At 41.5% G+C, this 24,601-nt stretch overlaps 1 protein-coding gene and 1 long non-coding RNA gene across 2 annotated transcripts; both read right to left on the bottom strand.

Moving 5' to 3' along the window:
• Positions 1–9,146: 9,146 nt before the first annotated feature.
• LOC134458479 (zinc finger protein 883-like) lies at positions 9,147–16,623 on the bottom strand. Its single transcript, XM_063210809.1, has 5 exons — positions 16,553–16,623; positions 15,802–15,827; positions 15,388–15,495; positions 12,272–12,406; positions 9,147–10,999 (listed from the first exon to the last, which is right to left on the bottom strand). Exons 2-5 carry the CDS (start codon positions 15,803–15,805, stop codon positions 9,147–9,149), a joined length of 2,100 nt encoding a protein of 699 aa, XP_063066879.1. The 5' UTR covers positions 15,806–15,827; positions 16,553–16,623.
• Positions 16,624–20,193: 3,570 nt separating this feature from the next.
• Positions 20,194–24,601, bottom strand: LOC134455439 (uncharacterized). Its single transcript, XR_010036109.1, has 6 exons — positions 23,099–24,601; positions 22,907–23,007; positions 22,529–22,639; positions 22,357–22,431; positions 21,586–21,677; positions 20,194–20,231 (listed from the first exon to the last, which is right to left on the bottom strand). It is a non-coding gene; the product is annotated as an uncharacterized LOC134455439 (long non-coding RNA).

The raw sequence follows: 24,601 nt of genomic DNA, 5'->3' as shown, positions 1-24,601 counted from the left end.
AGATGCCCATGGTCTTACTAATCTGACATTGTAACCCTGAGGCGTATGGCCACATTGTGAAATGACTTATGGGAAGGGACTTAGCCTTGTTAATAATAGTGTAATTAACCAATGTAGCCAGTGGGAAAGTAGCAAAGGTTAGTAATACTGTAATGTTAACTGTAGCCTATGGAAAAGGTCTTCAACCTTTACCATGGCAACAACGATGATAATAACATTCAGAGATGTAATTCTTACATATTGATGGTTTTCTTTGGTTTGTTTTATTGAATTATTCAATTAGTTTTGCTGATGTTCTTGTATGAGAACCATTTACTTAAAAAAAACTCCTTTCCCCAGCAATCAGAGCAAGGCAACAGGCAGAGATGCAGTTTTCAAGACAGAAGCAGAAACACATACAGTAGCCTAACTAAATAACTTATCAACACATACGTGTAGATTACAGAAGCCAAAACAGTTTATTTGAACATTATAACAAGATATAAGAACAAGAACAAGGTACAAATAAGATGTATTGACATCAATAAGACATCAGCAAGATCATCCAGCACGTTTGGACATATACAAACAGTGAATGACTTGCATTAGAAAAAAATAATATGTTGAACTCACATTGAGGCATTACACTTAGTTTACAGGGATATTATCAAAACAATATATATATATTTTAAAAAATGTTTCATTATTGCAAAATCGTGTTCCTTAGCGTCCATTTCACATCACCAACATTTCTACAGTGTAGATTTCCATCAACAACTAACTAAACTGCCAAAACGTTCAATCATGCAGCACATTTCAACTCACACATTTGTGAGCCTAAAACCATATACTGCGTAAACCTTGAGCATTCACAAGCCAAGATGTACTCCTTTAGGTCCTTGAAAGGGAAGTGATGTCAATCAAACCAGATCACACCTTTGCCGCAGTCCACTGTGTGCGAGACAAGGTTCTGAGGTACAAACTGACAATCTACATTTTATTATCCTCAAAATTATGCAGGGTCCATTCTGTAGTACAGTAGCTGTAGCCATATCTCTTTGCAACTCCTGCTTTGTCTGCCTACATGCATGGTCGCTGGTAGCGCACGCCAAGATACAAAAGATGTGGGGTGCACGACCTCGCGCCGCGGCAGCTTGCGGAGGGGTGTGTGACGTCATTTTGTGTGCACGCTATCATCGCCAGGGAGGTATGAATGAGGTTAGCGCCAGTTACGTTAACTATGAATCCGCCTTGAGGGCTGCGCATTCTTAATGTGCGTAATTTGGCGCATTTGGCGTAAGAACCATTAAAATGTGGCAGACCATTCATAGTCAAAAGCGCCATTTACAGGCTTTTGCTTGCATTTTCGGAAGTGTGCCCTCTGCTGTTCATGAGAGAAACTGTAGAAATCGGCGGCAGAATCAGATGCAGCGGTTGTAGAGATCTAAAATAGAAAGCCAAACACGGCTGCTGTAGGGCTACTGAACGTCTGACTTGTGACTTATCACAATAAAACATATATTTTTGTTGTAGCCTACATTGCCAGATCATTCCAAGACCATGTGAGAGCATTGTTCTAGCTGCAGAATTTATAAATAGATCGCCAAACACAATGTGCTTGTAGCCTACTGAACAAAGTAAACAATAGTTTCACTGAACAACATTTAAGGGAGAATATAAAATAACTCTCTAAGACATTTTATTATCCTCAAAATGATGCAGGATGCATTCTGTAGTAGCCTTAGCTGTAGCCTGTCTCTTCGCAACTCCTGCTTTGTCTGCCTACCTGCATGGTCAGTGGTGGCGCACGCCAAGTTAGAAAAAATATGGGGTGCACAACCTCACGCCGCGGCAGCTTGCAGAGGGGCGTGTGACGTCATTTTGAGTGCACACCATCGTCGCGAGGGAGGTATGAATGAGGTTAGCGCCAGTTACGTTAACTATGAATCCGCCTTTAAGTCAAGGGTGGGGAACCTTTTTCATTCGAAGGGCCACTTCAAATTGCTCCAAGGGCCATACTATTTCCAATGAAATGTAGCCTAAACTTAATAAAAGCCTGTATGTTCCCAAATACATCACAGACATAATGACAGCAAAACACACAAAACATATTCTGCAGACCTTTCAAGAATACATGAAGGGCTTGGGACACTTCGGTTTGTGTGTGGATACCCTCAACATATTATATACTAAGGGTGACGTCGTTTTGAGCTGTGACTTTAGAATGTTGTGTTTTTGAAATGTGTGTAACCGCCGGGATATGATGCCCCCAATCTATCATATTGCATAGCTGATATGACTAACGAGGCTAACGTGATATTATCAAACTTTCTCGAAACGCATCCTTTTGCCTTGATTTTGCTCTAGAGTGACTGTATTTCATCCCAAACATGCAAAAATGAGGCAAACTTGCTCCAACTCCGGATAAATCCTTTAATGGCTTGCTTCATCGGCTGATGTACATTTACACAGCGAAGAGCAAGGTAAGGCACGTTAATATCTTATAAAAGGCCTACACTTACCGAAATAATGCTGTCACCCGACTCCTCTCTCCTGAAATGGAGTTGCTGACTGGAAGTGTTGGCAGCCATTTTGTCGACCGTTAAATTCAAAATTCAAATTGCTGTGACAAGATTTGTTTCCCTGCAATCTTTCACTGCTTTAGAGACCAACAGAAACTGTTTATGAAGGAATTTGTTGATATTGAAGCAATACATGCACCACTTATTTTTTGACCGGAGAAATGGAATCCTGTTACAGCCTCTTCTCTTTCTATCCTGATGCTGTTTCAGATCATTTTTGACTGGAAAGGCCTTTCCACATGTGCTACACTGGGCTTTTCTCCAGTGCGGATTATCTGGTGATCTTTGAGTTGAGTTGACTTTGTAAAGCCATTTCCACAGGTGGTGCACTGGTCAGGTTTTCCTCCATTACACTGGTAAGAGCTTTTTCTGTGTGGGTTCTCTGATGGCGGTTAAGACAGGTTTTGTGTACAAAGGAATTTCCACATGTGCTACACTGGAAAGGCCTTTCTCCAGTATGGATTCTCTGATGGCGATTGAGATGACTACGCCAGCCAAACCTCTTTCCACATGTAGTGCACTGGTATGGTTTTTCTCCAGTATGGATTAATAGGTGAAGTTTTAATCTACTTTCATGTGCAAAACCTCTTCCACATTTAGCACATTGATATGGCATTCCTCCACTATGGATTATCTGATGACTTTGAAGATTCACTTTCTCTGCAAAAACCTTTCCAGACGTTTTACATGTGTATAGATTTCTCTCAGTGTGGATTTTCTGATGGCGATTGAGAATACCAGGTTTTCTGAAGCTCTTTCCACATACGCCACACTGGTAAGGCCTTTCCCCTGTATGGTATCTCTGATGTTGGTCTAGATTGCTTTTGTCTTTAAATCCCTTTCCGCATGTGTTACACTGGAAACTATGGGTTCTCTGGTGCATTTTGAGTTTCCAGCTGCATGAAAAGGATTCTCCACATGTAATACACTGACCTCTCTGGTGAATTTGGAGATTGCATCTGGATGAAAAGACTTCTCCGCATGTAGTACACTGATATGACGTGAAACCATCTGTTCCGATGACCTCTACACTTGTCATAGACTCAAAAGGCTTCTTCACAATGTGAGTTTTCTGGTGCATTCTTAAATCATTTATGTCTTTGAATGGCATCCCACATTTTGTACAGCTAAAAGGTCTGTTAGTTGTATGGTGTAATTTGATATGTTGCCTTTCAGTAAAGGTCTTTCTACGCTCAGAATAACCATAGGATGGTTTTCCTCTTCTTTTCTCCAAAGTTTTGCACATTGTCCTTAATTGCTTCCTTTGTGGATCCCCTGCAACAACAAAACAAAACAATTACCAAAACGGTTTTGTTTGAATAACTAATCATATTATGCAACTGTTTAGTTGTTTATGTCACAAACGTGTCAACTTGGCTAAAATTGGGACTGAAATCGAAGTATCCTCAGCAGTAGCGGAGTGAGCGCAGGGGTGGAAAGGGCTGCCGCCCCGGGCCCACTGGACCAGTCCCTCGGAGCCGACGGAGCAATTACCCCTTCATCTGGGCCCTAGAGCGGGAGAAATTGGCCCCTCTGGTAGTCGTATCGCAGCGACTTCAGGAGATGCTCCCGAAATGTACTGTGCTTCCTCTCAACTCAATTAAAAGGGTAGAAAGATAGCCTGATAAACCATCCTAAATGTGAGATTGGATGTGTAATTTAATCTGGCCCCAATGAATAGTACATTAGAAGATTGAGGATGAGAACAACCCGCTGTCTTCCAAACCATACCTGTGCTTATAGGCCAACGCTCTGACCAATCAGCACCATATTTCTCATTGATGTGCTTTCCCAGCGTTGCTTCGTCATCACTCCCTCAAAACCCTGCCCGCTTTGATTTTAAACAAATCTCTGTTATGATTGGTTTGCCAGATTCAGTGCAACATGTTCAAAATGTTCAACCGTCCAAGGCTAGACCACTCGCAGGCAAAAAAAAAGTTGTCCAGCGGATGGCGCTGGTTTACTAGGCTATAAGCGTCTATTTCTGGAAATTCAAAATGGCATAATTGTGAAAAGGCAGCATTCATTTTGGAAATAAACTACTAACAATATACACATATCTGAAATGAGTTGCAAGAATACATCTGAGATTTTCAAATTGAATATACACTGAGGAATGTTGTCGCTTTCAGAGTTATTCAACAAAATTCTTCGCTGATACTGTGTTTTATGTGAACTTCCAGAGACAACAAGACATGTCTCTCAACCTTCAAGAAGCAGCACAGTACGACAACAAGACAAGGGTTATGTCCAGTGTTATACCTGAACTAGTTCAATGAACTATAGTTCATGAACTAGTTCATAATTTGGGCGAATACTGAACGCTCTATGTGTACTGCATGATGAACGAACAATGAACTAGTTCAATCTGGTGCCTGTGAACGAACTGCATGTGTTTAATACGGTGCCACATTTCCTTAGTGTTCAGGTGAAACCACAGCCAAATACATTTCAAATGAATAATATAAAATGACATCTAACCCATATGTTTTCACTGTTTTTATATAAAATGAATGCCTGTCTGTGGTTTTGGCTTTGTCAATGATATTGAACAATAAAGCTCGCAATCTCGCAAAAGAGAACTATGTCTAGTTCATTGTTGTAAACATTGTTTGTCATGTAAAAGTTCATCTGCTAATGTCTTGTACCTGTAGAATCTTCCTGTTTGATGTCATGAGTCTCTTCTTCCCTTTTTATTTCCCGTCTTGGACAAATATCTTCTTCAAATTTTTCTTCTTTCAAGCCACAATTCAAATCTAAAATGTGAGTGAACACAGAGAGAACGTCTTTGCATCAGATTTAGTCAGAAAGCAGTGTTGTCATTCAACTTAGTTTTGAAATGAGCTGTAGAAGTAGTAGTAATAGTAGTAGTAGTAGCTTTATTGCTCCCTGTGGAGGAAGTATCTGAGTAAATGGAGCGTAAGAGATGAAAACAAACACAATACAGACAGATTCCCAAAGCACATTTACCCCGAACAGATTCTCCCATTACATAAAAAGACATTGGATATGGACAAAAGTCATCCATCAACAGTGGACAGTCCCAATTTACCCCATAGCATGGGCGGATGTGCAGAGCAGCAAATAAATAGATGGCCGTTATAAAGTTATAAAACAGGTGAACGCTATACTGCCAAGCAAAGGCAAAGTGCAGTAACTATGGCAACATTGAAACTGAGAAAACTTCCTCCAAAGCCTCGATATTAGGTTGAATATTGTAGTTACGGCAGTTATGACAGCAATATATCTACAAAAACCAAAGGTCACATTTCACATTTGGATGTTAAGACTTTGACATAAGATCAATAATTAAGACCATTGTCAGTCTAAAAACAAGTTTGACTAACTATGTAGTTACTGCACTTTGCCTTTGTAGGGCAGTATAGTGGTGTCAATTTTACATGCAGGCATGATGTGTTCATATCACTAATCCTCTTTGTTTAGCAGGAAAACAACTGTGAGTAAATCTGTGTCTAGTAGAAAGCCTGAGTGGCTAGTGACTTGTGAAAACCACTAGCCACTGTGGCCAGTGAATGTCAAGCCCTGCACTCCAGACTCAGCCAGGATCAGCTGAGTTAAGAAATGGTAAGATAAACATTATTGTCTGTTTGCACAGGAATTTGTCTTCCTACACATGCAGACATGATGGTCTTCTCTCCGCCATTTACAAGAATGAAAATAGTTATACAAGACAGCAAAGCAGGGGTCCGTATCTCGAAAGCGTCTTTGCTAACGACGGTAGCAACGTCCTTCGTAAGAGCGACTCAACTCTCTCTCTCGACAGCGACGCTCACCACTAAATCCAAGGGAACGGCAAGACTATCTTAAGACGGTCTTAAGACGGTTAGCAACGACAAGAATCGAGAAACGGACCCTTGTTCAATTCAGTCCATCAAGTATTCAGAATAAGATACTCAAATGAGTAAATAAACAGACATGGAACAGATATTCCACATGTGATGGGATGCATTTCACCAGTATCCTTCCCAACTATGGAAAACTTGTTTATTAGCCATGCGTAAAACAAACTCAGCTACTGTGCTACATCCGTAGGCGGCATGTTCATTTGTCTGCTACTGACCATTATAAATTCGCTGACCATTATAACCCTTTTCTGCTGGACTCCCTTTTGGACCTTTTTTGTCTTTGTAGCTTTTTTCTTAATATTGCTAAATTTTAATTTGAATTTCACAAGAAAGGACAACAGCCTAGGCCTACACAGACCAACAATACATGTGAATACTGTTACCAAAGCTACACTATAATGTTAACCAATTTATGTTAAAGTAGCCATGGCAACAACTATAATAATGTTCAGATAAAACTTTTCTTGTATGAAAACCACTTCTTTTAAAATGACCTTACAGCAAGGCAGCAGACAGGGACAGTTTTCAAGACAGAAGCAGATAAACATATGGTAAGTAAATAACTAAAGGAGTCATAGATTATTTTATCCCTCCATGAAAAAGGGTTTATTTGAACAATACAACATGTATTGACATCATCAGAGCTGTTGGTAAGATATCCAGCCCTATTGGACACATGAGCATTCATACCTCTGTGTAAGTGCACTTACACTTCACAGGGATATCAACAAATATATATATACAGCATATACAACAAAACTATATATACAGCATATTAAAAAGTATAAGCAAATAACATGTCATCATCATTCCACAATCGCATGTCACATCTGCCACATTTCTCCAGTTTGGACTTTTGGAGTACTAAGAATGTTTTGACCGTGCAGTACACTCCAATTCACACTTTGATATATTTGATGTGCACAGAATAACTTAAGCCTCAGAATGCACAGAATGTCTTAAGCCCTCATTATGATAAGCCAATTCACAGCTGGTTGGTCAAATTTGTGCAAAGAATTTCTCTCTTGGAACCTTGGATTGGCGTCTCAAGAGATCTGATAGTGAAATCACCTGTCTATACTGCAAAGACAGAGCAAGGCGATTTGCAATGGAGCTGGATTCAGAGAGCAGCATTTAATTCTAGAGTAGCGTTTCTCAATGGGGGTGGTACAGCCCCCCCAACGAGTGTTGGGGAGTCCTAGGGGTGTGTTGAGAAGGATACAGCTGACAGCTGGTGGGGCTTAATTACCATTGGGTTGCATTAGTCAATTTTATTATAGTTACTTTTATATATAATACTAAGGGGGGCAGGATTATGATGAGGTCAATGGGGTGTTTGTTCGAAAAAGGTTGAAAACCACTGTTCTATAGTCAGTGTTGGGGGTAACGCGTTACTAAGTAACGTCGTTACGTAATTTAATTACTTTTGGCACTAACGTAGGAACGTAACGCATTACTCTTCAAATTTCAGTAATTTAATTACAGTTACTGCGCTGCCGTAACGGTCGTTACTCGTTATACATTTCAGCCTTGAAATCATCTTAAGGTCTGCTGTTATTAGTAGTTCTAGATGCGCGAAGAGCTCTGTCTGGGCTGTTTTCCCCAGCCCTTCTCGAGCTCTCGGAATTGGGTGTGTGCACGTGTGTGAGAGCGCCCGCACGCAGACTGCTGTTCCTTCCTCGTGCATGCAAGGTCTTTCAGTGGGACTTTCATGAGCCCATTGCACTGTGATGTGGTTAACCTATACTACAATACTAACCTTTTAATTTATGCCATGGAGGGAAAGTGAAAGTGATTCGCTGCGCAGTTAAATCTACAGTCATTCCGAGTTCATCGTTACGCAAATGCATTCTAAAACAGCTGTACCCCATATCGCAAATGCCATAGCCTCTTTTGTGCTCACTGATGACAGTTAAATAGGCTACACGGCAAAAAAAACAATTTGGGTAGCTCCGTCAGCAGCAGCAGCCAGCGCGAGTCAAGTAATTGGGAATAATAACATGAGAACAACAGCGCAAGCAACACCATGGCGTTGAGGCCGCCACGTTCTTCGGGCTGTTCAAATGTGCCTGATCAAACCGTCTTCCAGCACGAACGGATTCTGCATTCGGCAGAATCTTTAATAATAATGTTGATGCATATGCAATGCGCAGGGAACTGAAAGGCTTTGGAGTAGCCTAAGCTGCAACATCTAGGAGAGGATGTAAGCAGAGTGTCCAACCTACAACATTTCTGTTTGGTATGGCCACCTCACCTTACTCATTTTGTTTTTATTCTGTGAGACCAAAAGTAATTTTAATGCTGACATGACAATAAAAGACAATATTATTCTATGGCGTAATGTTAGACTAGATTCAAATGTATTGACACTGTTATAAACAGGCCTACAGGGCAATCATGAAATGCATTTTAGATGTGAGAATGACAATAGGCCTATATGAGGGATTCCATAGAGGTAGGCCTACAGTTTGCACAGATTAAAATATTAGGCCATTTACACAGCCGGCCTACAACCTTGGGAAGCAGGTGTATTATAGGTGTGCCACTGGTTAAAATCCCTTTTCCCGCGAAAAGTAAAGTAAAGTAATAAGTAACAAGTTATTAGTAATAAGTAAAGTAATTCAGTTACAATTGAACGCAGTAACTTAAGTAAAGTAACTAACTACTTTTAAAAAGTAACTTACCCAACACTGTTCTATAGTATCGTGAGGTAACAACATCAAACAGCTGCAGTCACCGTAGCATCTCTTCTCTGCACATGCCTGCTTTTCTGATGCCGTTTCAGATAACTTTTGACTGCAAAGGCCAATCCACATGTGGTACACTGGTAAGGTTTTTGCCCAGTATGGAGAATCTGGTGATCTTTGAAGTGACCCAACTGTGCAAAGGCCTTTCCACATGTGGTGCAAAGGTAACGTTTTTCTCCAGTATGAGTTCTCTGGTGAATTTTGAGATGAGCTTTGGTAACAAAGGCCTTTCCACATATGCTACATTGGTAAGGCTTTTCTCCAGTATGGGTTCTCTGGTGAATGTTGAGCTGACTTTTGTTAACAAAGGCATTTCCACATGTAGTACATTGGAAAGGTTTTCCTCCAGTATGATAGGACATTTCCTTTGCATGGGCTTCCAGATGGGTTCTCTGGTGAAGATTTAAAGCATGCCTGAATGCAAAGCCCTCTCCACATGTGGTGCACTGGTAAGGCTTTTCTCCAGTATGAGTTCTCTGGTGAACTTTGAGATGAGTTTTTTGGCTATAGCTCTTTCCACATGTATTACACGGATATGGTTTTTCCCCAGAATTGACTATCTTATGGCGACTGAGGTCAACCATTCGGCCAAAGGCCTTTCCACATATGCTGCACTGATTTTCTCTAGTATGAGTTGTCTGGTGAATTGTGAGAGAACATTTACGTGCAAAGCTCTTTCCACATGTGCTACACTGGTAAGGCTTTTCTCCAGAATGAGTTATCATATGATCCTTTACGTATCTTGACTGTGTAAAGCCTTTTTCGCATATGCTACACTGGTATGGTTTTTCCCCTGGATGGGTTCTCTGATGGCAGTCTAGCTGGCTTTTGTGTAAAAAGGAGTTTTCACATGTCCTGCACTGGTAAGTACAAGGATATCGCTTTTCTCTAGTATGAGTTCTCTGATGAATTTTGAGATACGATATGAGTGCGAAGTTCTTTCCGCATGTACTACACTGGTGAGGTTTTAATCCAGTATGAATTCTCTGATGCCTTCTAAAATGAGACAGGTCTGCAAAGTCCTTCTCACATATGCTACACTGGTAAGGCCTCTCTCCAGTATGGGTTCGTTGATGCTTTTGGAGACCAAGTATGGTTGCAAAGGCTTTTCCACATATGCTACACTGGTAAGGCTTTTCTCCAGAGTGAAATCTCTGGTGAATTTTGAGATACGATATGAAGGCAAAGTTCTTTCCGCATGTACTACACTGGTGAGGTTTTATTCCAGTATGAGTTTTCTGATGTCTTCTAAAATTAGACGGGTCTGCAAAGTCCTTCTCACATATGCTACACTGGTAAGACTTCTCTCCAGTATGGGTTCTCTGATGCCTTCTAAAATTAGACCGGTCTGCAAAGTCCTTCTCACAGCTACACTGGTAAGACCTTTCTCTAGTATGGGTTCGCTGATGCTTTTGGAGATCAAGTTTGGCTACAAAGGCTTTTCCACAAATGCTACACTGATAAGGTTTTTCTACAGTATGAATTCTCTGGTGAATTTTGTGGGTCCATCTGCATGCGAATGACTTTTCACATGTAGTGCACTGACATGGCTTGAAACTATGTGCTCCAATGGCCTTTCTACTTGTTATAGACTTAAAAGGCTTCTTCAAAATGTGAGTTTTTTGATGTACCAATAAATTACATTTATATTTAAACGGTGTCCAACACTTCATGCACTTGAAAGGTTTGACCGTTCTCTGGTGTGCTTTGATAGGTTGCATTTCAATAAAAATCCTTCCATACTCAGAATAATCATAAGACAGTTGTCCTCTTCTTTTCTCTAAAGTTTTGCGCATTTTGTTTGACGGTATCCTTTGTAGACCCCCTGTAACGACAAGTTATACAGTTACTAGTTACTAAAACCATTGATAAATCAAATTCCTCTGCTGATTATTTGGCTTAAGTAATGAAAGGGTCTGCTTGGGTACACAAATCAAAGACTGAAATTGTTTGATCACACGAAAAGTAGAATTAGAATCAGCTTGAAAGACCTACACATGAAAGGGTAGAACATCTGATGCTTAGTACAGGACAATGGACCTGTACTTAATACACTGAGGAGAAAGGACAAGAGGCCTGCTGTATAATTAATACACTGAGATGAAAGGACAATGGTCCTATACTTAACCCTTTGAGGAGTAACATTACAAATATGTGATTGGAATTTTGTAAAAAAAAAAAAAAAAAAAAAAGTTAAAAAAAATATAGTTAATATGATGTCACAAGGACTTTGCAGCATTTTTAAGCAGAGTTCTATGGGAGCTGTAGAGTGTTCAAGTGAAATTCTAAAAGAACTGGGAAAAGTCCTTACTCCTCAAAGGGTACACTGAGGAGAAAGGACTATGGGCCTATACTTTATACACAGAGGAGAAAGGACAATGGCCCACACTGAGGAGAAAGGGAGTCGCACAGAGCAGGAGCTGGATGCAGTTCAGGAAATATTGTACTGAACATGCTGAAAATAAAAATATGAAAGCCAAAGACAAAGTAGGACAACTATTTCAGGAATCTATCTCATCATCAGTGTTCCCAATTTGAAAAAAAAACATGTTGGGCTTGGACCCCCAATTGCAATCAGATCCTGTGTGGGACTCCCTTCCTCCTTAGTGTATGACTCTTGTCGTTTTGTGTAACAAAGAAAAAATGTGCACTTCTGTCTGAAAAAGATTGGGTGCAGGACTAGCAAGGTCAAATGAAAACTGAAAATAAAGTCTGTGACACCAAGCTCCCATTTCTCTTATTTGAATTTGATGTTTCGGGCAGCATGCCCTTTATCAGACAACATCATGACTGATGAAAGGCATGCTGCCCGAAACGTCACATTCAAATAAGAGAAACGGGAGCTTTAGGTCGCAGACTTTAATTTCAGTTTTCATTTGACTCTTGCCGAACCCAACACATATCCAAACAGCGCAGAGTCAACTGGTCGTAAGACTCACATAAGTTACTCGTGTTGAAACTGTATTTATTTTTTTACTTTCACTTTTGCCACCTCTGCTTGTTTCTAATTTATCTAATTACCTGCTTATTCCGTCTACATGAGAGAAGACGTGATGATTTAATCATTTCTGAAGAAAAGAAAACGTTTAAGACGTACTTGTACGAGTAGAGACATGTTGGTGAGGTTCCTCTGCGCTGTCCCTAGAAGTCCACATTCCTCCATCCCCCTCATCCTCCTCCTCATCCTCCCACTTCATCTCCTCCTCCTCTTCTAATGTTATGGAGATCTCTGCTGCTGTAGAAAATTTAAGCAGAGCTCAGACTAGCCTGAAGACTACAGTAGAGTTGTTAAGCTGGTGCAAATATGTAACGGTGGACAACTAGCAAAGTGTGGCGTGGAATGTTAGTAAAACCTCCCTCCCGAAGCCTCCATACAGTGCGGTAGCGTAGGGCTATCGGACCGGCCCTTTTGCTCTGTGGTCTATTACTGTGCCTCCCAATGTCAAACCCGATGTGTTGACAAGGTGGCAGGTTCACGGCCATGAAGGCCGCCATTTTTTCAGCCATTATTATTTATTTTTATATATATGCATATACAGTTATACTATATGGTGATCATATGTTTACATACCCCAGCAGAATATACGCTTTCTTGTCGATTTCTCTCAAAATATGAAGGATTACACAAAACCTTTTTTTTCACTCATTGCTAGTGACTGGCTTAAGATATTTATTAGCAGTATTCTGTGTTTACTCTTTCAAAAGCATGATCACAACCCAAACTACCCAAATGACCCTGTTCAAAAGTTTATATACCCTAGTTTCTGATGCTGAATATGGCCCTGTTTAACATCAGGGGCCGCTCTAAATTGTTTGTGGTAGTTGTGGATAAGGCTCTTAATGTTCTCTGATGACAAAACAGCACATTCTTCCTGGCAGAATGGTTGTTTCCTATAATACCTTTGGGTGTCTTGCTGGAACCTCACATTTGAGGTTTCCCCTGAGTGGCTCAATGATGTTGAGATCAGAAGAGTGAGACGGTCGCACAAAAACTTCATTTTATTCTTTCTGAAGCTAATGACGGGTTGATTTGGCTTTTGTGCTGAAATATTGTCATGTTGGCATGTCCAACAATGAACCATGTGCAGATTCAAGGCTGATGAGTGTCAAGTTTCCTCCAGTATTTTTCACGGGGCAATGTATTCATCATTCTGTGAGTATGGACCAAAAGTGTAGTGCATTTGTAACTCAAATGTGACATCATGACATCAGTGGTCCATAACCATGTTTCACAGAAGGGATGGTGTAACTTTCATCATAGGCTCCGTTGACTGTTCTCCAAATGGTACTGTTAATAGTGGCTGAAAAAAGTTCCATATTGATCTAATTTTTCCAAATGACTTTGCCAGATGCATTCTGATGCTTCTCACTATGCTATTTGGTGTATCATATGCAAAATAACATGTTTGCATTTTTGTAGTAATGGCTTTCTCCTGGCAACCCCCAACAGCCCATCTTTCCTCAAGTGCCTCTTTCCTGTACAGTTTAAAACATTTTTTCATGTTGTCCTACATTTCACCTGAAGTTATTTTTTGGTTGTCCTATGCCTCCTGAACAACTTCCCTTGCAATGATCATTGCAATGCAATGATTCCCTTGCCCAATGGCTTGATTCCAACCAAACCCCTCATATTGCATTTCTGAATTGAAATTCCAACAGTGCCAACATGGCAATATTTCGACACAGAAAGCCAAATCAACCCATCATTAGCTTCAGAAAGAATAAAATGAAGGTTTTTGAGCGACCATCTCACTCTCCTGATCTCAACATCATTGAGCCACTCAGGGGAAACCTCAAATGTGAGGTTCCAGCAAGACACCCAAAGATGTTATAGGAAACAACCATTCTGCCAGGAAGAATGTGCTGTTTTGTCATCTGAGAACATTAAGAGCCTTATCCACAACTACCACAAACAATTTAGAGCGGTCCTTGATGTTAAGCAGGGTCATATTCAGCATCAGAAACTAGGGTACGTAAACTTTTGAACAGGGTCATTCGGGTAGTTTGGGTTGTGATCATGCTTTTGAAAGAGTAAACACAGAATAATGCTAATAAATATCTTAAGCCAGTCACTAGCAATGAGTGAAAAAAAAGGTTTTGTGTAATCCGTCATATTTCGTGAGATATCGCAGAGAAAGCGTCTATTCTGCTGGGGTATGTAAACATATGAGCGCCACTGTATAGGGCTTTTTCCCTTTGCCACAGGATAGTGGAGGAGAGACAGGAAACGAGTAGAGATGGAGAGATGGAGAGGGCCGGAATTGAACCAGGGCGTAGTAACTCAGAGCCCTACCGTCATGGCAGGGCCTTTTCAGCCATTATTAACACTTCATTTGGAGAACAGTCAACATGGCCTATGGTGAAAGTCACACCATCTTGTCTGTGAGACATGGTGATGGACCACTGAAGTTTTGGGGACACATGAGTTACAAATGCACTGTACTTTTGGTCCATTCTCATAGAACAATGAATACATTAACTTGTGAAAAATACTGGAGGAAATTTGAAACTCATCAGACTTGAAGCTGCACATGTAATGGAGGCTAACTAGCACAGAGTTGGCGTGGAACGTTGGTAAACCTCCCTCCGATAGCCTCATACAGTCTCGTGCCGTTGGGCCGAGAGACTAGTCTCTTGGCCCAGCGGTATCGTACTGTGTCTCCCATTGCCGAATCGTTGTAGTTGACGAGGTCGCACGTTCGATCCCCGAGGGGGGTGAACAGGTGCAAGATGACCTCCGTCACAGTGGTGCCGCTGACCCGGGATGGGAGTGAGGTTTAAGGGGGAGAGTGTAACGGAGGCTAACTAGCACAGAGTTGGCGTGGAACGTTGGTAAACCTCCCTCCGATAGCCTCATACAGTCTCGTGCCGTTGGGCCGAGAGACTAGTCTCTTGGCCCAGCGGTATCGTACTGTGTCTCCCATTGCCGAATCTTTGTAGTTGACGAGGTCGCACGTTCGATCCCCGAGGGGGGTGAACAGGTGCAAGATGACCTCCGTCACACACATGGGACACTGTTTGGGCATCCCAACATGACAATAGTCCAAAACAGAAAGACAAGTCAACCTGTCATTAGCTTCATGGACATATAAAATGAAATTTGTTGAGTGAACATATGGATTTTAAACTCTCTATTCATAAACATTCAATGAAGTCAAGTCTCTTCTTACGGCTTACCAATTAATGTGGAATTGTACATGCAAAAAAATGTACCTGTAGAGTCTTCCTGTTTGATGTCATGATGGTCTTCTTCCCTTTTTATTTCCTGTCTTGGATGAATATCCTCTTCAAAGTCTTCTTCCTTCAAGCCCCAATTCAAATCTGCAGATCAAATATCAAGACAAAGTGAGTTAACACAGAAAGAATGTCATAGCATATACAGTGAGAAAACAGTGTTGTCGTTAAACATTAGTTTTTAAATAACTACACTTTACAGAACTAAGAATCGACTAAATACACCAAATCATCATCAATGACTACTAGGCTACTACGTTCTCCGCAAGCAAGACTCTATTTAGGTGTATTCGGCCTATTTGACAAGCCCAGCTAATCTGAAGGACTACATAGACATAAATGGCTCATTGCAATCACTGTACTTTGAAAACCATCAGATCACTCCAGACTTACCCATGATCAGCTGATTAGCTGTTTAGCTGCAACAGAACACAGTAAAGTGATTGCCATGTCATGGCATGAAGTTAACATACACACACCACCACCACAGCAAGGCTTAATAGTAGGCTTTAGAGCAAAGTGTTTTTTAATTCTACACATACCCATCCTACACAAGATGGTCTTTCTCACACACACACACCACCAAAACAATATAAGGCATTACTGGTAGCCAAGTGTTTTCATTCTAGACACCGGTACCCATCCTACACATGATTCTCTCTCTCTCTCTCTCTCTCTCTCTCTCTCTCTCTCTCTCTCTCTCTCTCTCACCTTGTACACTGCCTTGTCACCTACCGCACTGATGACTGTAGGCCTAATTCTCTCCTCTTTGGTCTCCCTCAAAAATCTCTCCTCAAGCACAACTGGTTCAGAACTCAACTGCTCGCACCAAAACCCCTTCCTATCATCTATTATTACCCCATGCACTGCAACATCTCCACTTTCTCCCTATCAAATTAAAATAGCCTACTTCTCCACACCTTAAAGGCTACCCACAAACGTGCCCCTCCGTTCCTCTTCCTCTAGTCTCCTCTCTGTCCCCTCTGCCCGTCTCAGTACCAATGGGAAAACAAAAAAAATAGAACCAAACTATACGACCATGCCCAAAGTAGCATTTTGTCTGCTACTATTGGCTATTAGAATTTCCCAAAGTCCACATCGTATGACACATCAAATCTTCACTGTACATATCAGACTTGCTCACCACGAAAGTCCACAGTGAGGATTTAATGATGCGTTCGTCCCCGATGTTGTTGCTGGATTTGTTTACAGCCGCCCTTTGCACGGTCCTAATGAAGGGAAGTGACGAAACGTTGCCATATTCTTTCCTTGTAGTTTACAGAGTGTTCCGATATTATTTGAATACCAAGCCAAATACTACAAGTCCCACAATGCACTGCACATTATCGAGCCCTCTCCGAGACCAGAGAAATTAGAATACAGGGAGAATGTTCACACTGAATGGTTCCCATTGTAGCCAGTTAGCTTTGCATGCATACTGCAGTTCCTATGGAGTGTCCACTAGTCCGCGAGCGCCGGTAAGTCTTTCATGTAGGAAAATGTATGGAATGCAAAAGGGAGCCCAAATGCTAAATGCAGCCCGCCTGCATGGCATAGAATGATGGCCTAAAATAATCACTTTGCAAATTTATAAATTAATATATTCCTGGTGTCAATTTTTCGAAATGACACATTCATGACAGACAGTTCAGTCATTTGTAAACCATAATAATAGAATAGGCCTACTTTTGAATGAGAAACATGGTTCTTCTGCCTTTTCTCATCCAACGAAAAGATTTTAGTTCAATTTAGATATATCAAGAATCTTGTACAATTAGGCCCTATACTTGAACAATACACACACATCAGATTCATCAACATTATGGTAAATCCATAGCCTGGTAAACCAGACTAAATGTGGATGTCTAATTTAGTCTGGCCTCGATGCATAATACATCCGAAGATTGTTCTTCCCTCAAAACCCTGCCCGCTTTGATTCAAAACACATCTTTGCGTTGTAATTGGCTTGCCAGATTCATGGCATTCTGGCTTCATTGAATCATTATGCGAGGCCAGACCCACCCGTAGACAAAACATTTTGCCGTCCAGCGGGTGGCGCTGGTTCACCAGGCTAGTAAATCCATATTCTTCTCTGTACTTGCTCGTCTTTTTGGAGTGTGTTTGTGCATATTCATGTTTAAGTTGAAAATGGTGATAATAATGTTATGTCTCTGCCTTCGTTACTTGCACTGCTGTTTCATGCCATCTGATGACAACGTACTGAAACAACTGTGTAGGGCAGTGGTTCCCAATCCCCCACCACCCTGCCCCCCCCCCCCCCCCCCCACCCCCCACCCCCCGCGCACCGCCCTGTAGCCTACATATTCCCCAAGCACGCCAGAACACCGTTGTCATGGGGCACCTAAGTCACGCCCTTCTACTTCCAATCTATGGGGCTATAGCTCTCCAAATTTTGAAAGCTAAATCCTCATCCCGTGTGGCATGTGCCCATTTCCGGCATGCACGAAAGGTTATTAAATAAAACAGTGCAAAACGGTGTTAGAGACTACAATGTGCGGCTCACATATTTGACGTTAACCGAGGCTGAAGGTGTACAGCCAAGTGTACGTCAGATATGTGACTTCTGTTGTGTAGTCCAAATAATTACATATTTTTTGCACGCACACAACTCAAAAATTACCTGCCAAGTGAAGTTGAAAAGTGCACCATTGGTTACAGCATGTGTGATCGAGGGGGAATGCAAGGTGGATTGGAAAATAGCTTTGATCAGCCCATTACAGCCCAGTCAAAAGTTTTGGCTTTCACAGCTCCATTAGCCGCCCGGAAGGGTTTTGAGTGTGGTGTCAGAAAAGCTCCGTTTGGAGGGTTAGAAAGCCCTTCCCCTTACCCCTCTCTCTTGACGTGAATTGGGATGCCACTACCCCTACACGTGAACGTGCAAAATGGAGGGGAAGGAGAAAGGCGTAGGTGCTAAGGGTTGAAATGGGATGTTCCATTACATTACATTGCATTTTGCTGACGCTTTATAACCAAAGCGACTTTCAAACGAGGAAATAATCATAGCATCACCAGCAGATACAAAGTGCACAGGAGATATACAGAACAAGTGCAAATGCAAAGAAGGGTTAGTTGTGGGGTTTTTTTCCCAGGCCAAATTCGCCATAATATAATGTTTGTAATGTTGCATACACTCTTAAAAAGGCTGGGTCAAAAACAACCCAAATTGGGTTATTTTCTGACCCAGGCCCTGGTTCAGTATTGGGCCTACCCTTTGCCTGGGTTAAAATATTTTAACCCTCAGATTGGGTCATTCCTCTAAACCAACTAAATGGGTCATTCTGACCAAATTGCTGTGTTAAAAGAACCCATTACATGGGTCAGACCTACTACCACATTATTGGGTCATATTGACTTCTTTGTTGGGTTCATACTTTAACCCAATATTGGGTATTTAAATTGCAAGGAGATTTACAAAAAACAATTATGACTTTACATTAGTACATTAAGGTGAAATATACCAGAATTGTTTACCAATACAATTGAGATCAATTTAAAAAACAAAATACAAGAATGCATAATATTTCAGATCTCTTTTTTTATTGCTGAACAATGTAGATAATTAACAATACATTTCATAAAAGTATACTATAAAGATGCAAATCACAGCAGTGTAGCATTAACACATCATAGCATTGAAGCAATAAAACCTTCATCTTTGTAGCCTCTTTGCAAAGATGGGTTATCAGCAAGACTGATCACTCATGACCGAAAAGACTCAACTACATCACAGCAACATTGCTACGACATTACCAAGAGCCTTAAGTAACAGGTTAAAACTCAGTCACTACAATATTGGTGACAGTAAAGTTAAAACATAGGCTCTGCTAAAAGGGGTTAAAAGGACTACTGAAGCAGATCATGATATTCTCCATAGGATTGCATTCAAATCTCACACCAATCTATTTAAGCCAGATGCAGACTCAAAATTTAAAAGTTCAATGCAAAGAAAGGTTGAAACGCACACTGATGACCTCCCTTGTCATCCCTTTTCATTTCGAGACGATTCGAGCCAACATAGCCCCTTCTCTACCGGATTTTAATCTGGGGTGTACTCACTTTTGTTGTGAACAAGAAATTTAAGCGGTTAAATATGTTGTTAAAAGGTCACTAATCATTGTGTCAAAGTTAAATTTCTGTAATGCTTTCCTATGAAAAGATATACTCAAAAATCTGCAAAACGGTGAGGGGTGTATTCACTTTCGTGATATACTATATATATATATATATATATATATATATATATATAGCAGGAAGGCAGAGGAAGAAGAGATAGACAGAGAATGTAGAGTCATAAGGTCAACGTAGGTTAGGACCAGGATTCTTAGATGTGTAAGGTCCATAGTGGCTGGGCCTATCATAAGTCATAGATAGTCACACAGAGATTGGGCGCTCAGGTGCGGCCCCTGGTGGCATCAGGGGTGAGGAAAAACTCCCTTTCGCTTGATTCATAGTTTGTAAGGGGGAAAAAAAAGCTGAGTGAGGTCTGAGAAAAAAGACCCCCTATAGTCAGGAAGAAACCTCAGGCAGAGACCAGCGGCCACCTAGGGGAGCCCCCTGCCAGGGCTGGTTGCGAGTAGTAAGGGCGCTGCGGCAGCTGGGACACTATGACGCCTTGGCAGCTAGGAGTTGGCAAGGATGAAGAGGTGGGTCTTCAGCTGCTTCTTGAAGGAGTCGACGGAGGTGGCTGATCCGATCTCGATGGGGAGGGCGTTCCATCTCTTGGGCGCATAGCAGGCAAACGCGGCGTCGCCGATCTTCTTCTGCGGGGGGTGGGGGTCCTTAGCAGCTTGGCATCAGTGGACCTGAGAGCGTGAGCAGGGGCATAAAAAGAGAGCATGTCTGAGATATAACTAGGGGCAAGTCCATTTAATGCTTTAAATACTGTGAGCAGAATCTTAAAGTCGATTCTGTATGAGACAGGTAACCAGTGCAGGTCTGCCAAGACAGGAGAGATGTGCTCTCTTATTCTGGTTCTTGTTAGGATTCTTGCCGCAGAATTTTGAATGAGTTGCAATTTGTCAATTAATTTTTTTGGGAGACCAGAGAAGAGAGCATTGCAGTAGTCTATCCTACTGGTGAAAAAGGCATGAATAAGTTTCTCAGCGTCTTGTCGGGGGGCCAAGCCGCGCACTTTGTTGACATTTCTAAGATGGAAAAAAGCAGATTTTGTTATCTTGTTGATGTGAGGCTCAAAGCTCAAATCCGAGTCTATGACCACACCTAGGCTAGTAACCTTATCTTTAATGTGTATGCTTAGGTCACCTAGGCTTGAGTGGAGTTTTGCACGTTTTTTTCTTAGGCCCAATGAGCAACACTTCGGTTTTATCCTCATTTAATTTTAGGAAGTTACTGTTCATCCAATCTGTGATGGCAGACATGCATTTAGTCAAGGCATGAATGCCAGTGGTTTGGCTAGGCTCGACAGAGATATATAGTTGAGTGTCATCGGCATAGCTATGAAAATCAACATTGTGCTCTCTGATGATGGAGCCCAGGGGCAACATATATAGAGAGAAGAGGAGAGGGCCCAAGCAACTACCCTGAGCAACTCCAAAAGGCACATCATACTTGTTTAAGACGTATTCTCCGATGGTGACAAAAAACTGCCTTCCTGTAATATATGTTTTGAACCACTCTAAGACGTGACCGGACAAGCCTACCCAAGATTCAAGGCGGTCAATTAGTATGTTGTGGTCTATCGTGTCAAAGGCGGCCCTGAGGTCGAGGAGGATAAGTGCTGAAACTTTGTTTGCGGCAGTGCTGAGCCTAAGATCACTTATTATTTTGGTTAGTGCTGTAGTGTGTGTGTATATATATATATATATATATATATATATATATATATATATATACACACACACACACACACACTGGTATATAAAATGTTATTTCTGACTTGACTGCACCGGAATGACTGTGCCTACCGGTGCCCAAAGAGGAAGACAAAAAAAAAGACAACAAGTTTGAGAGTTTGGCAAACAAATAGACAGAACATACAGTAAACCGTAGCAAAATTGTCTTAAGTGACACCACACAGTAGGCATTCCATACACATTCACAGAACCAAAGAACAATATCAGGCCTCATTGTGTGTGTGTGTGTGAGTGTGTGTGTGCATTAACGCCTGCTGTTGTGCATTGATATAAAAAAACTTACTTCATACATGCCGATGATATCCAAGAGCTTCTTGAATAAGTAGTGTGGCCGCCGACCCAGCTGAACAGCATTCTTCTCCTTTTACTTGTGTCCTACAGCCAAAAAATAAGCAGTTATTGTGATTTTATTGTTAAAGTAATAGGCCTACAATACAGCTGACATACACATTTATCCTGAACTGCGTTGTTGGGTCCTGACAAGCCAGTGGTAGTGAGAACAATGTAATTGGATGTTGAAACTAGTAGGGATTTTCCTTTAAAGGGACACTGTGCAGGAAATGGTCAAAAAAGGTACTGCAACTATGCTGCTCGTTGAAACTGGGCTGCCTATTGCCAAATTTGATCTTTGCATGAAAGTTTACTAAGTAATAAACAAATATTTTCTAGCATGGTCCAAGTAGTCATTTTTGCAGCTAAAAATGGCTATTTTTGGAAATTCAAAATGGTGGACCATGGAGAAGATCCCCCTTTTCATGTATGAAAAGTGCAATTTTTCAAGTCATAATGAATGCTTAGAATTTGATGGTGGTGGTAAGCATTAATGAAAAAGGTAACATAAGTGAATGGGCAGCATGCGTTCTGGAAATAAACAACTAAAAATCTCACACAGTGTCCCTTTAAGGTTGTGTGTGTTTATCTGTGTGTGGTGTAGAGTGGGGCTGTGCATGCGCATGTGTCCGCATGTGTGTATGAGCATATGTGTGGTGTGTGTGTGTGTGTGTGTGTGTGTGTGCACGCATGGGCTGTTATGCATGACATAAAAAGATCTTACTTCCTACATCCTGATGTTTGAGGACTCCTCGGATAAGTAGTGTCACAGACCCAGTAGAGCAGTAGTCCTCTTGTCCTACAGCAGAAAAAGAACTATGAGTAATTGGGATTTTACTTTGAAATATATAGTACAACTGGTACACATGTTTACAATTCTTGGATCATACACTCACATTTCAGTGCCGCGTTCTTTCCTCGATGCAGACACAGCTCCATACACTTTAAGCGGTTTTGGTGCCAGGTCATCACTTCCATCGAGGAACGGACTACCGGAATGACTGTGCCTGCCGGTGCCCAAAGAGGAAGACAAAAAGACAGACAACAAGTTTGAGAGTTTGGCAGACAGATAGACAGAACATACAGTAAACCGTAGCAAAATTGTCTGAAGTGACACTAGACAGTAGTCATTCCATACACATTAACAGCATCAAAGAACAATATCAGGCCAGCTCTCATTGTTTGTGTGTGTGTGTGTGTGTGTGTGTGTGTGTGTGCGCACGCGTGTGCGAGCGCATTCACGCCTGCTGTTGTGCATGACATTAAAAACTTACTTCATACATGCCGATGATATCCAAGGGCTTCTTGAATAAGTAGTGTGGCCGACGCCGACCCAGCTGAGCAGCATTCTTCTCCTCTTACTTGTGTCCTACAGCTGAAAAATAAGCAGTTGTTGTGATTTTATTGTTCAAGTAATAAGCCTACAATACAGTTGATACACATTTATCCTGAACTCACTGACTTACATCTCTCAGACAATCCAAATCGGTTTTCATCGGTTTACTTCTTCAGTGACTTAGTTCCAGTTTCCTACACACCCAGCTGTCTTGGTAACAGGTCAGAGGAGAGAAGTCCACCTTATCCAGAGCAGAAGAGACAAAAATGACAAAACGTTTCAGAGCTTTGCAGACACACCTTCAAACAGACAACAGACAACCTTAAATAAATGTATGAAAGGCTTTTGTCTCACTACTACACACAACTTTACATTTTTCATTTACATAAACAAAACTATAAACCAACCAGTCTCTTCGTAAATACTGCAGAGTACAATATCACACACTCACACTAGAACTAAGTTACACACGCACGATTTCATGCAAAGCTTGTTGAAGTAGCTGTTGCCTATAGCCACAACTTTCTTTAAACCAGGAAACTTCCCTGTAGCGTCAACAAAGCAACACATCCCTGCTCGTGAATGAAAGAAATTGGATAACTATTCCCTCCGTAATTTTGGAACACAACGACTGGTGAATGTAAACACGTTTTCCACGCGTAGCCTTCATCCGCATTTATCAAACAGCTACGTAGTAGAGCCACAGCCCTTATAAGTCTCTTACAGAATCTGTGGTAGAGCTACGACTCTAACCAAGCAAGCAAAGCACATACGAGATAAGAAACGCCAGTTGACACACAAACAATAAACAATTGTCGCGACAACATTTTCTTGCACAGGCAAGCTGCCCGAACACACGATGCGACTTACCACACCTAACATACCGGTAATATTTCATGCGCGAGCTATCCCTCCCTCTGCCTTTATCAGAGTTCGGACTTGTGAAAGGTGCAAGTCGCAGTGAGCTGAGCTCGGAAGAACATCGCAGGAGTCAGGAGAAGTCACACAACACAAGCACTTGCTCTCATAAAACTAGTTCTAGTTGACACAGAAAAAGAAGAAAGCCCGTCGACTCCCCTACAGTATGTAGAACTAACATGACACTTGTGGAAACCGAAGACAGTCTCCAGATGCCAGCTTGCGGACCCCAAACGAAAATGCTGTCGTTATGAACTGAATTCTAGGTCGAGTGGAGCCAGGTAGCGGCTAGATATAGTTAGCTAATTTCTCAGATTTGTGTCAGTTGCGTCCTGCATTAGGCTAGTAGTATCACAGCCCGTATAGAAAGTATATCGCCTCACTGTGTACTGAACCTCAATTTATCGTTGAGTAGACACACTTAGCCCTCTACCTAAAAGAATCTGCCCAACCACTGACAGCCAACCAGCCGTTATAAGCTATGCGAAATAGCAACCAAATGAATCCCAGAGGGGCTAACATTATGACTTACCGTAGTGTCTTGGTTATTAGCTAACTGACAGAACCTGGACGAAGGCTGGACGAACATACTACTTTCCAATGAAATGTAGCAAATATATTCCCAAATCCACCACAGGATAGCAAACCGCTGCAGTTATGACAAAGTGCTTATTCATTTGCTCCTTGCCCTTAAAAGAGTAGTTACCGTTTCCTC

Source organism: Engraulis encrasicolus, chromosome 1 (genome assembly GCF_034702125.1).
Source record: "Engraulis encrasicolus isolate BLACKSEA-1 chromosome 1, IST_EnEncr_1.0, whole genome shotgun sequence".
Classification (NCBI taxonomy): domain Eukaryota; kingdom Metazoa; phylum Chordata; class Actinopteri; order Clupeiformes; family Engraulidae; genus Engraulis; species Engraulis encrasicolus.
Note: the sequence above shows the minus strand (reverse complement) of the source record. Positions and strands in the feature narration are given on the sequence as shown.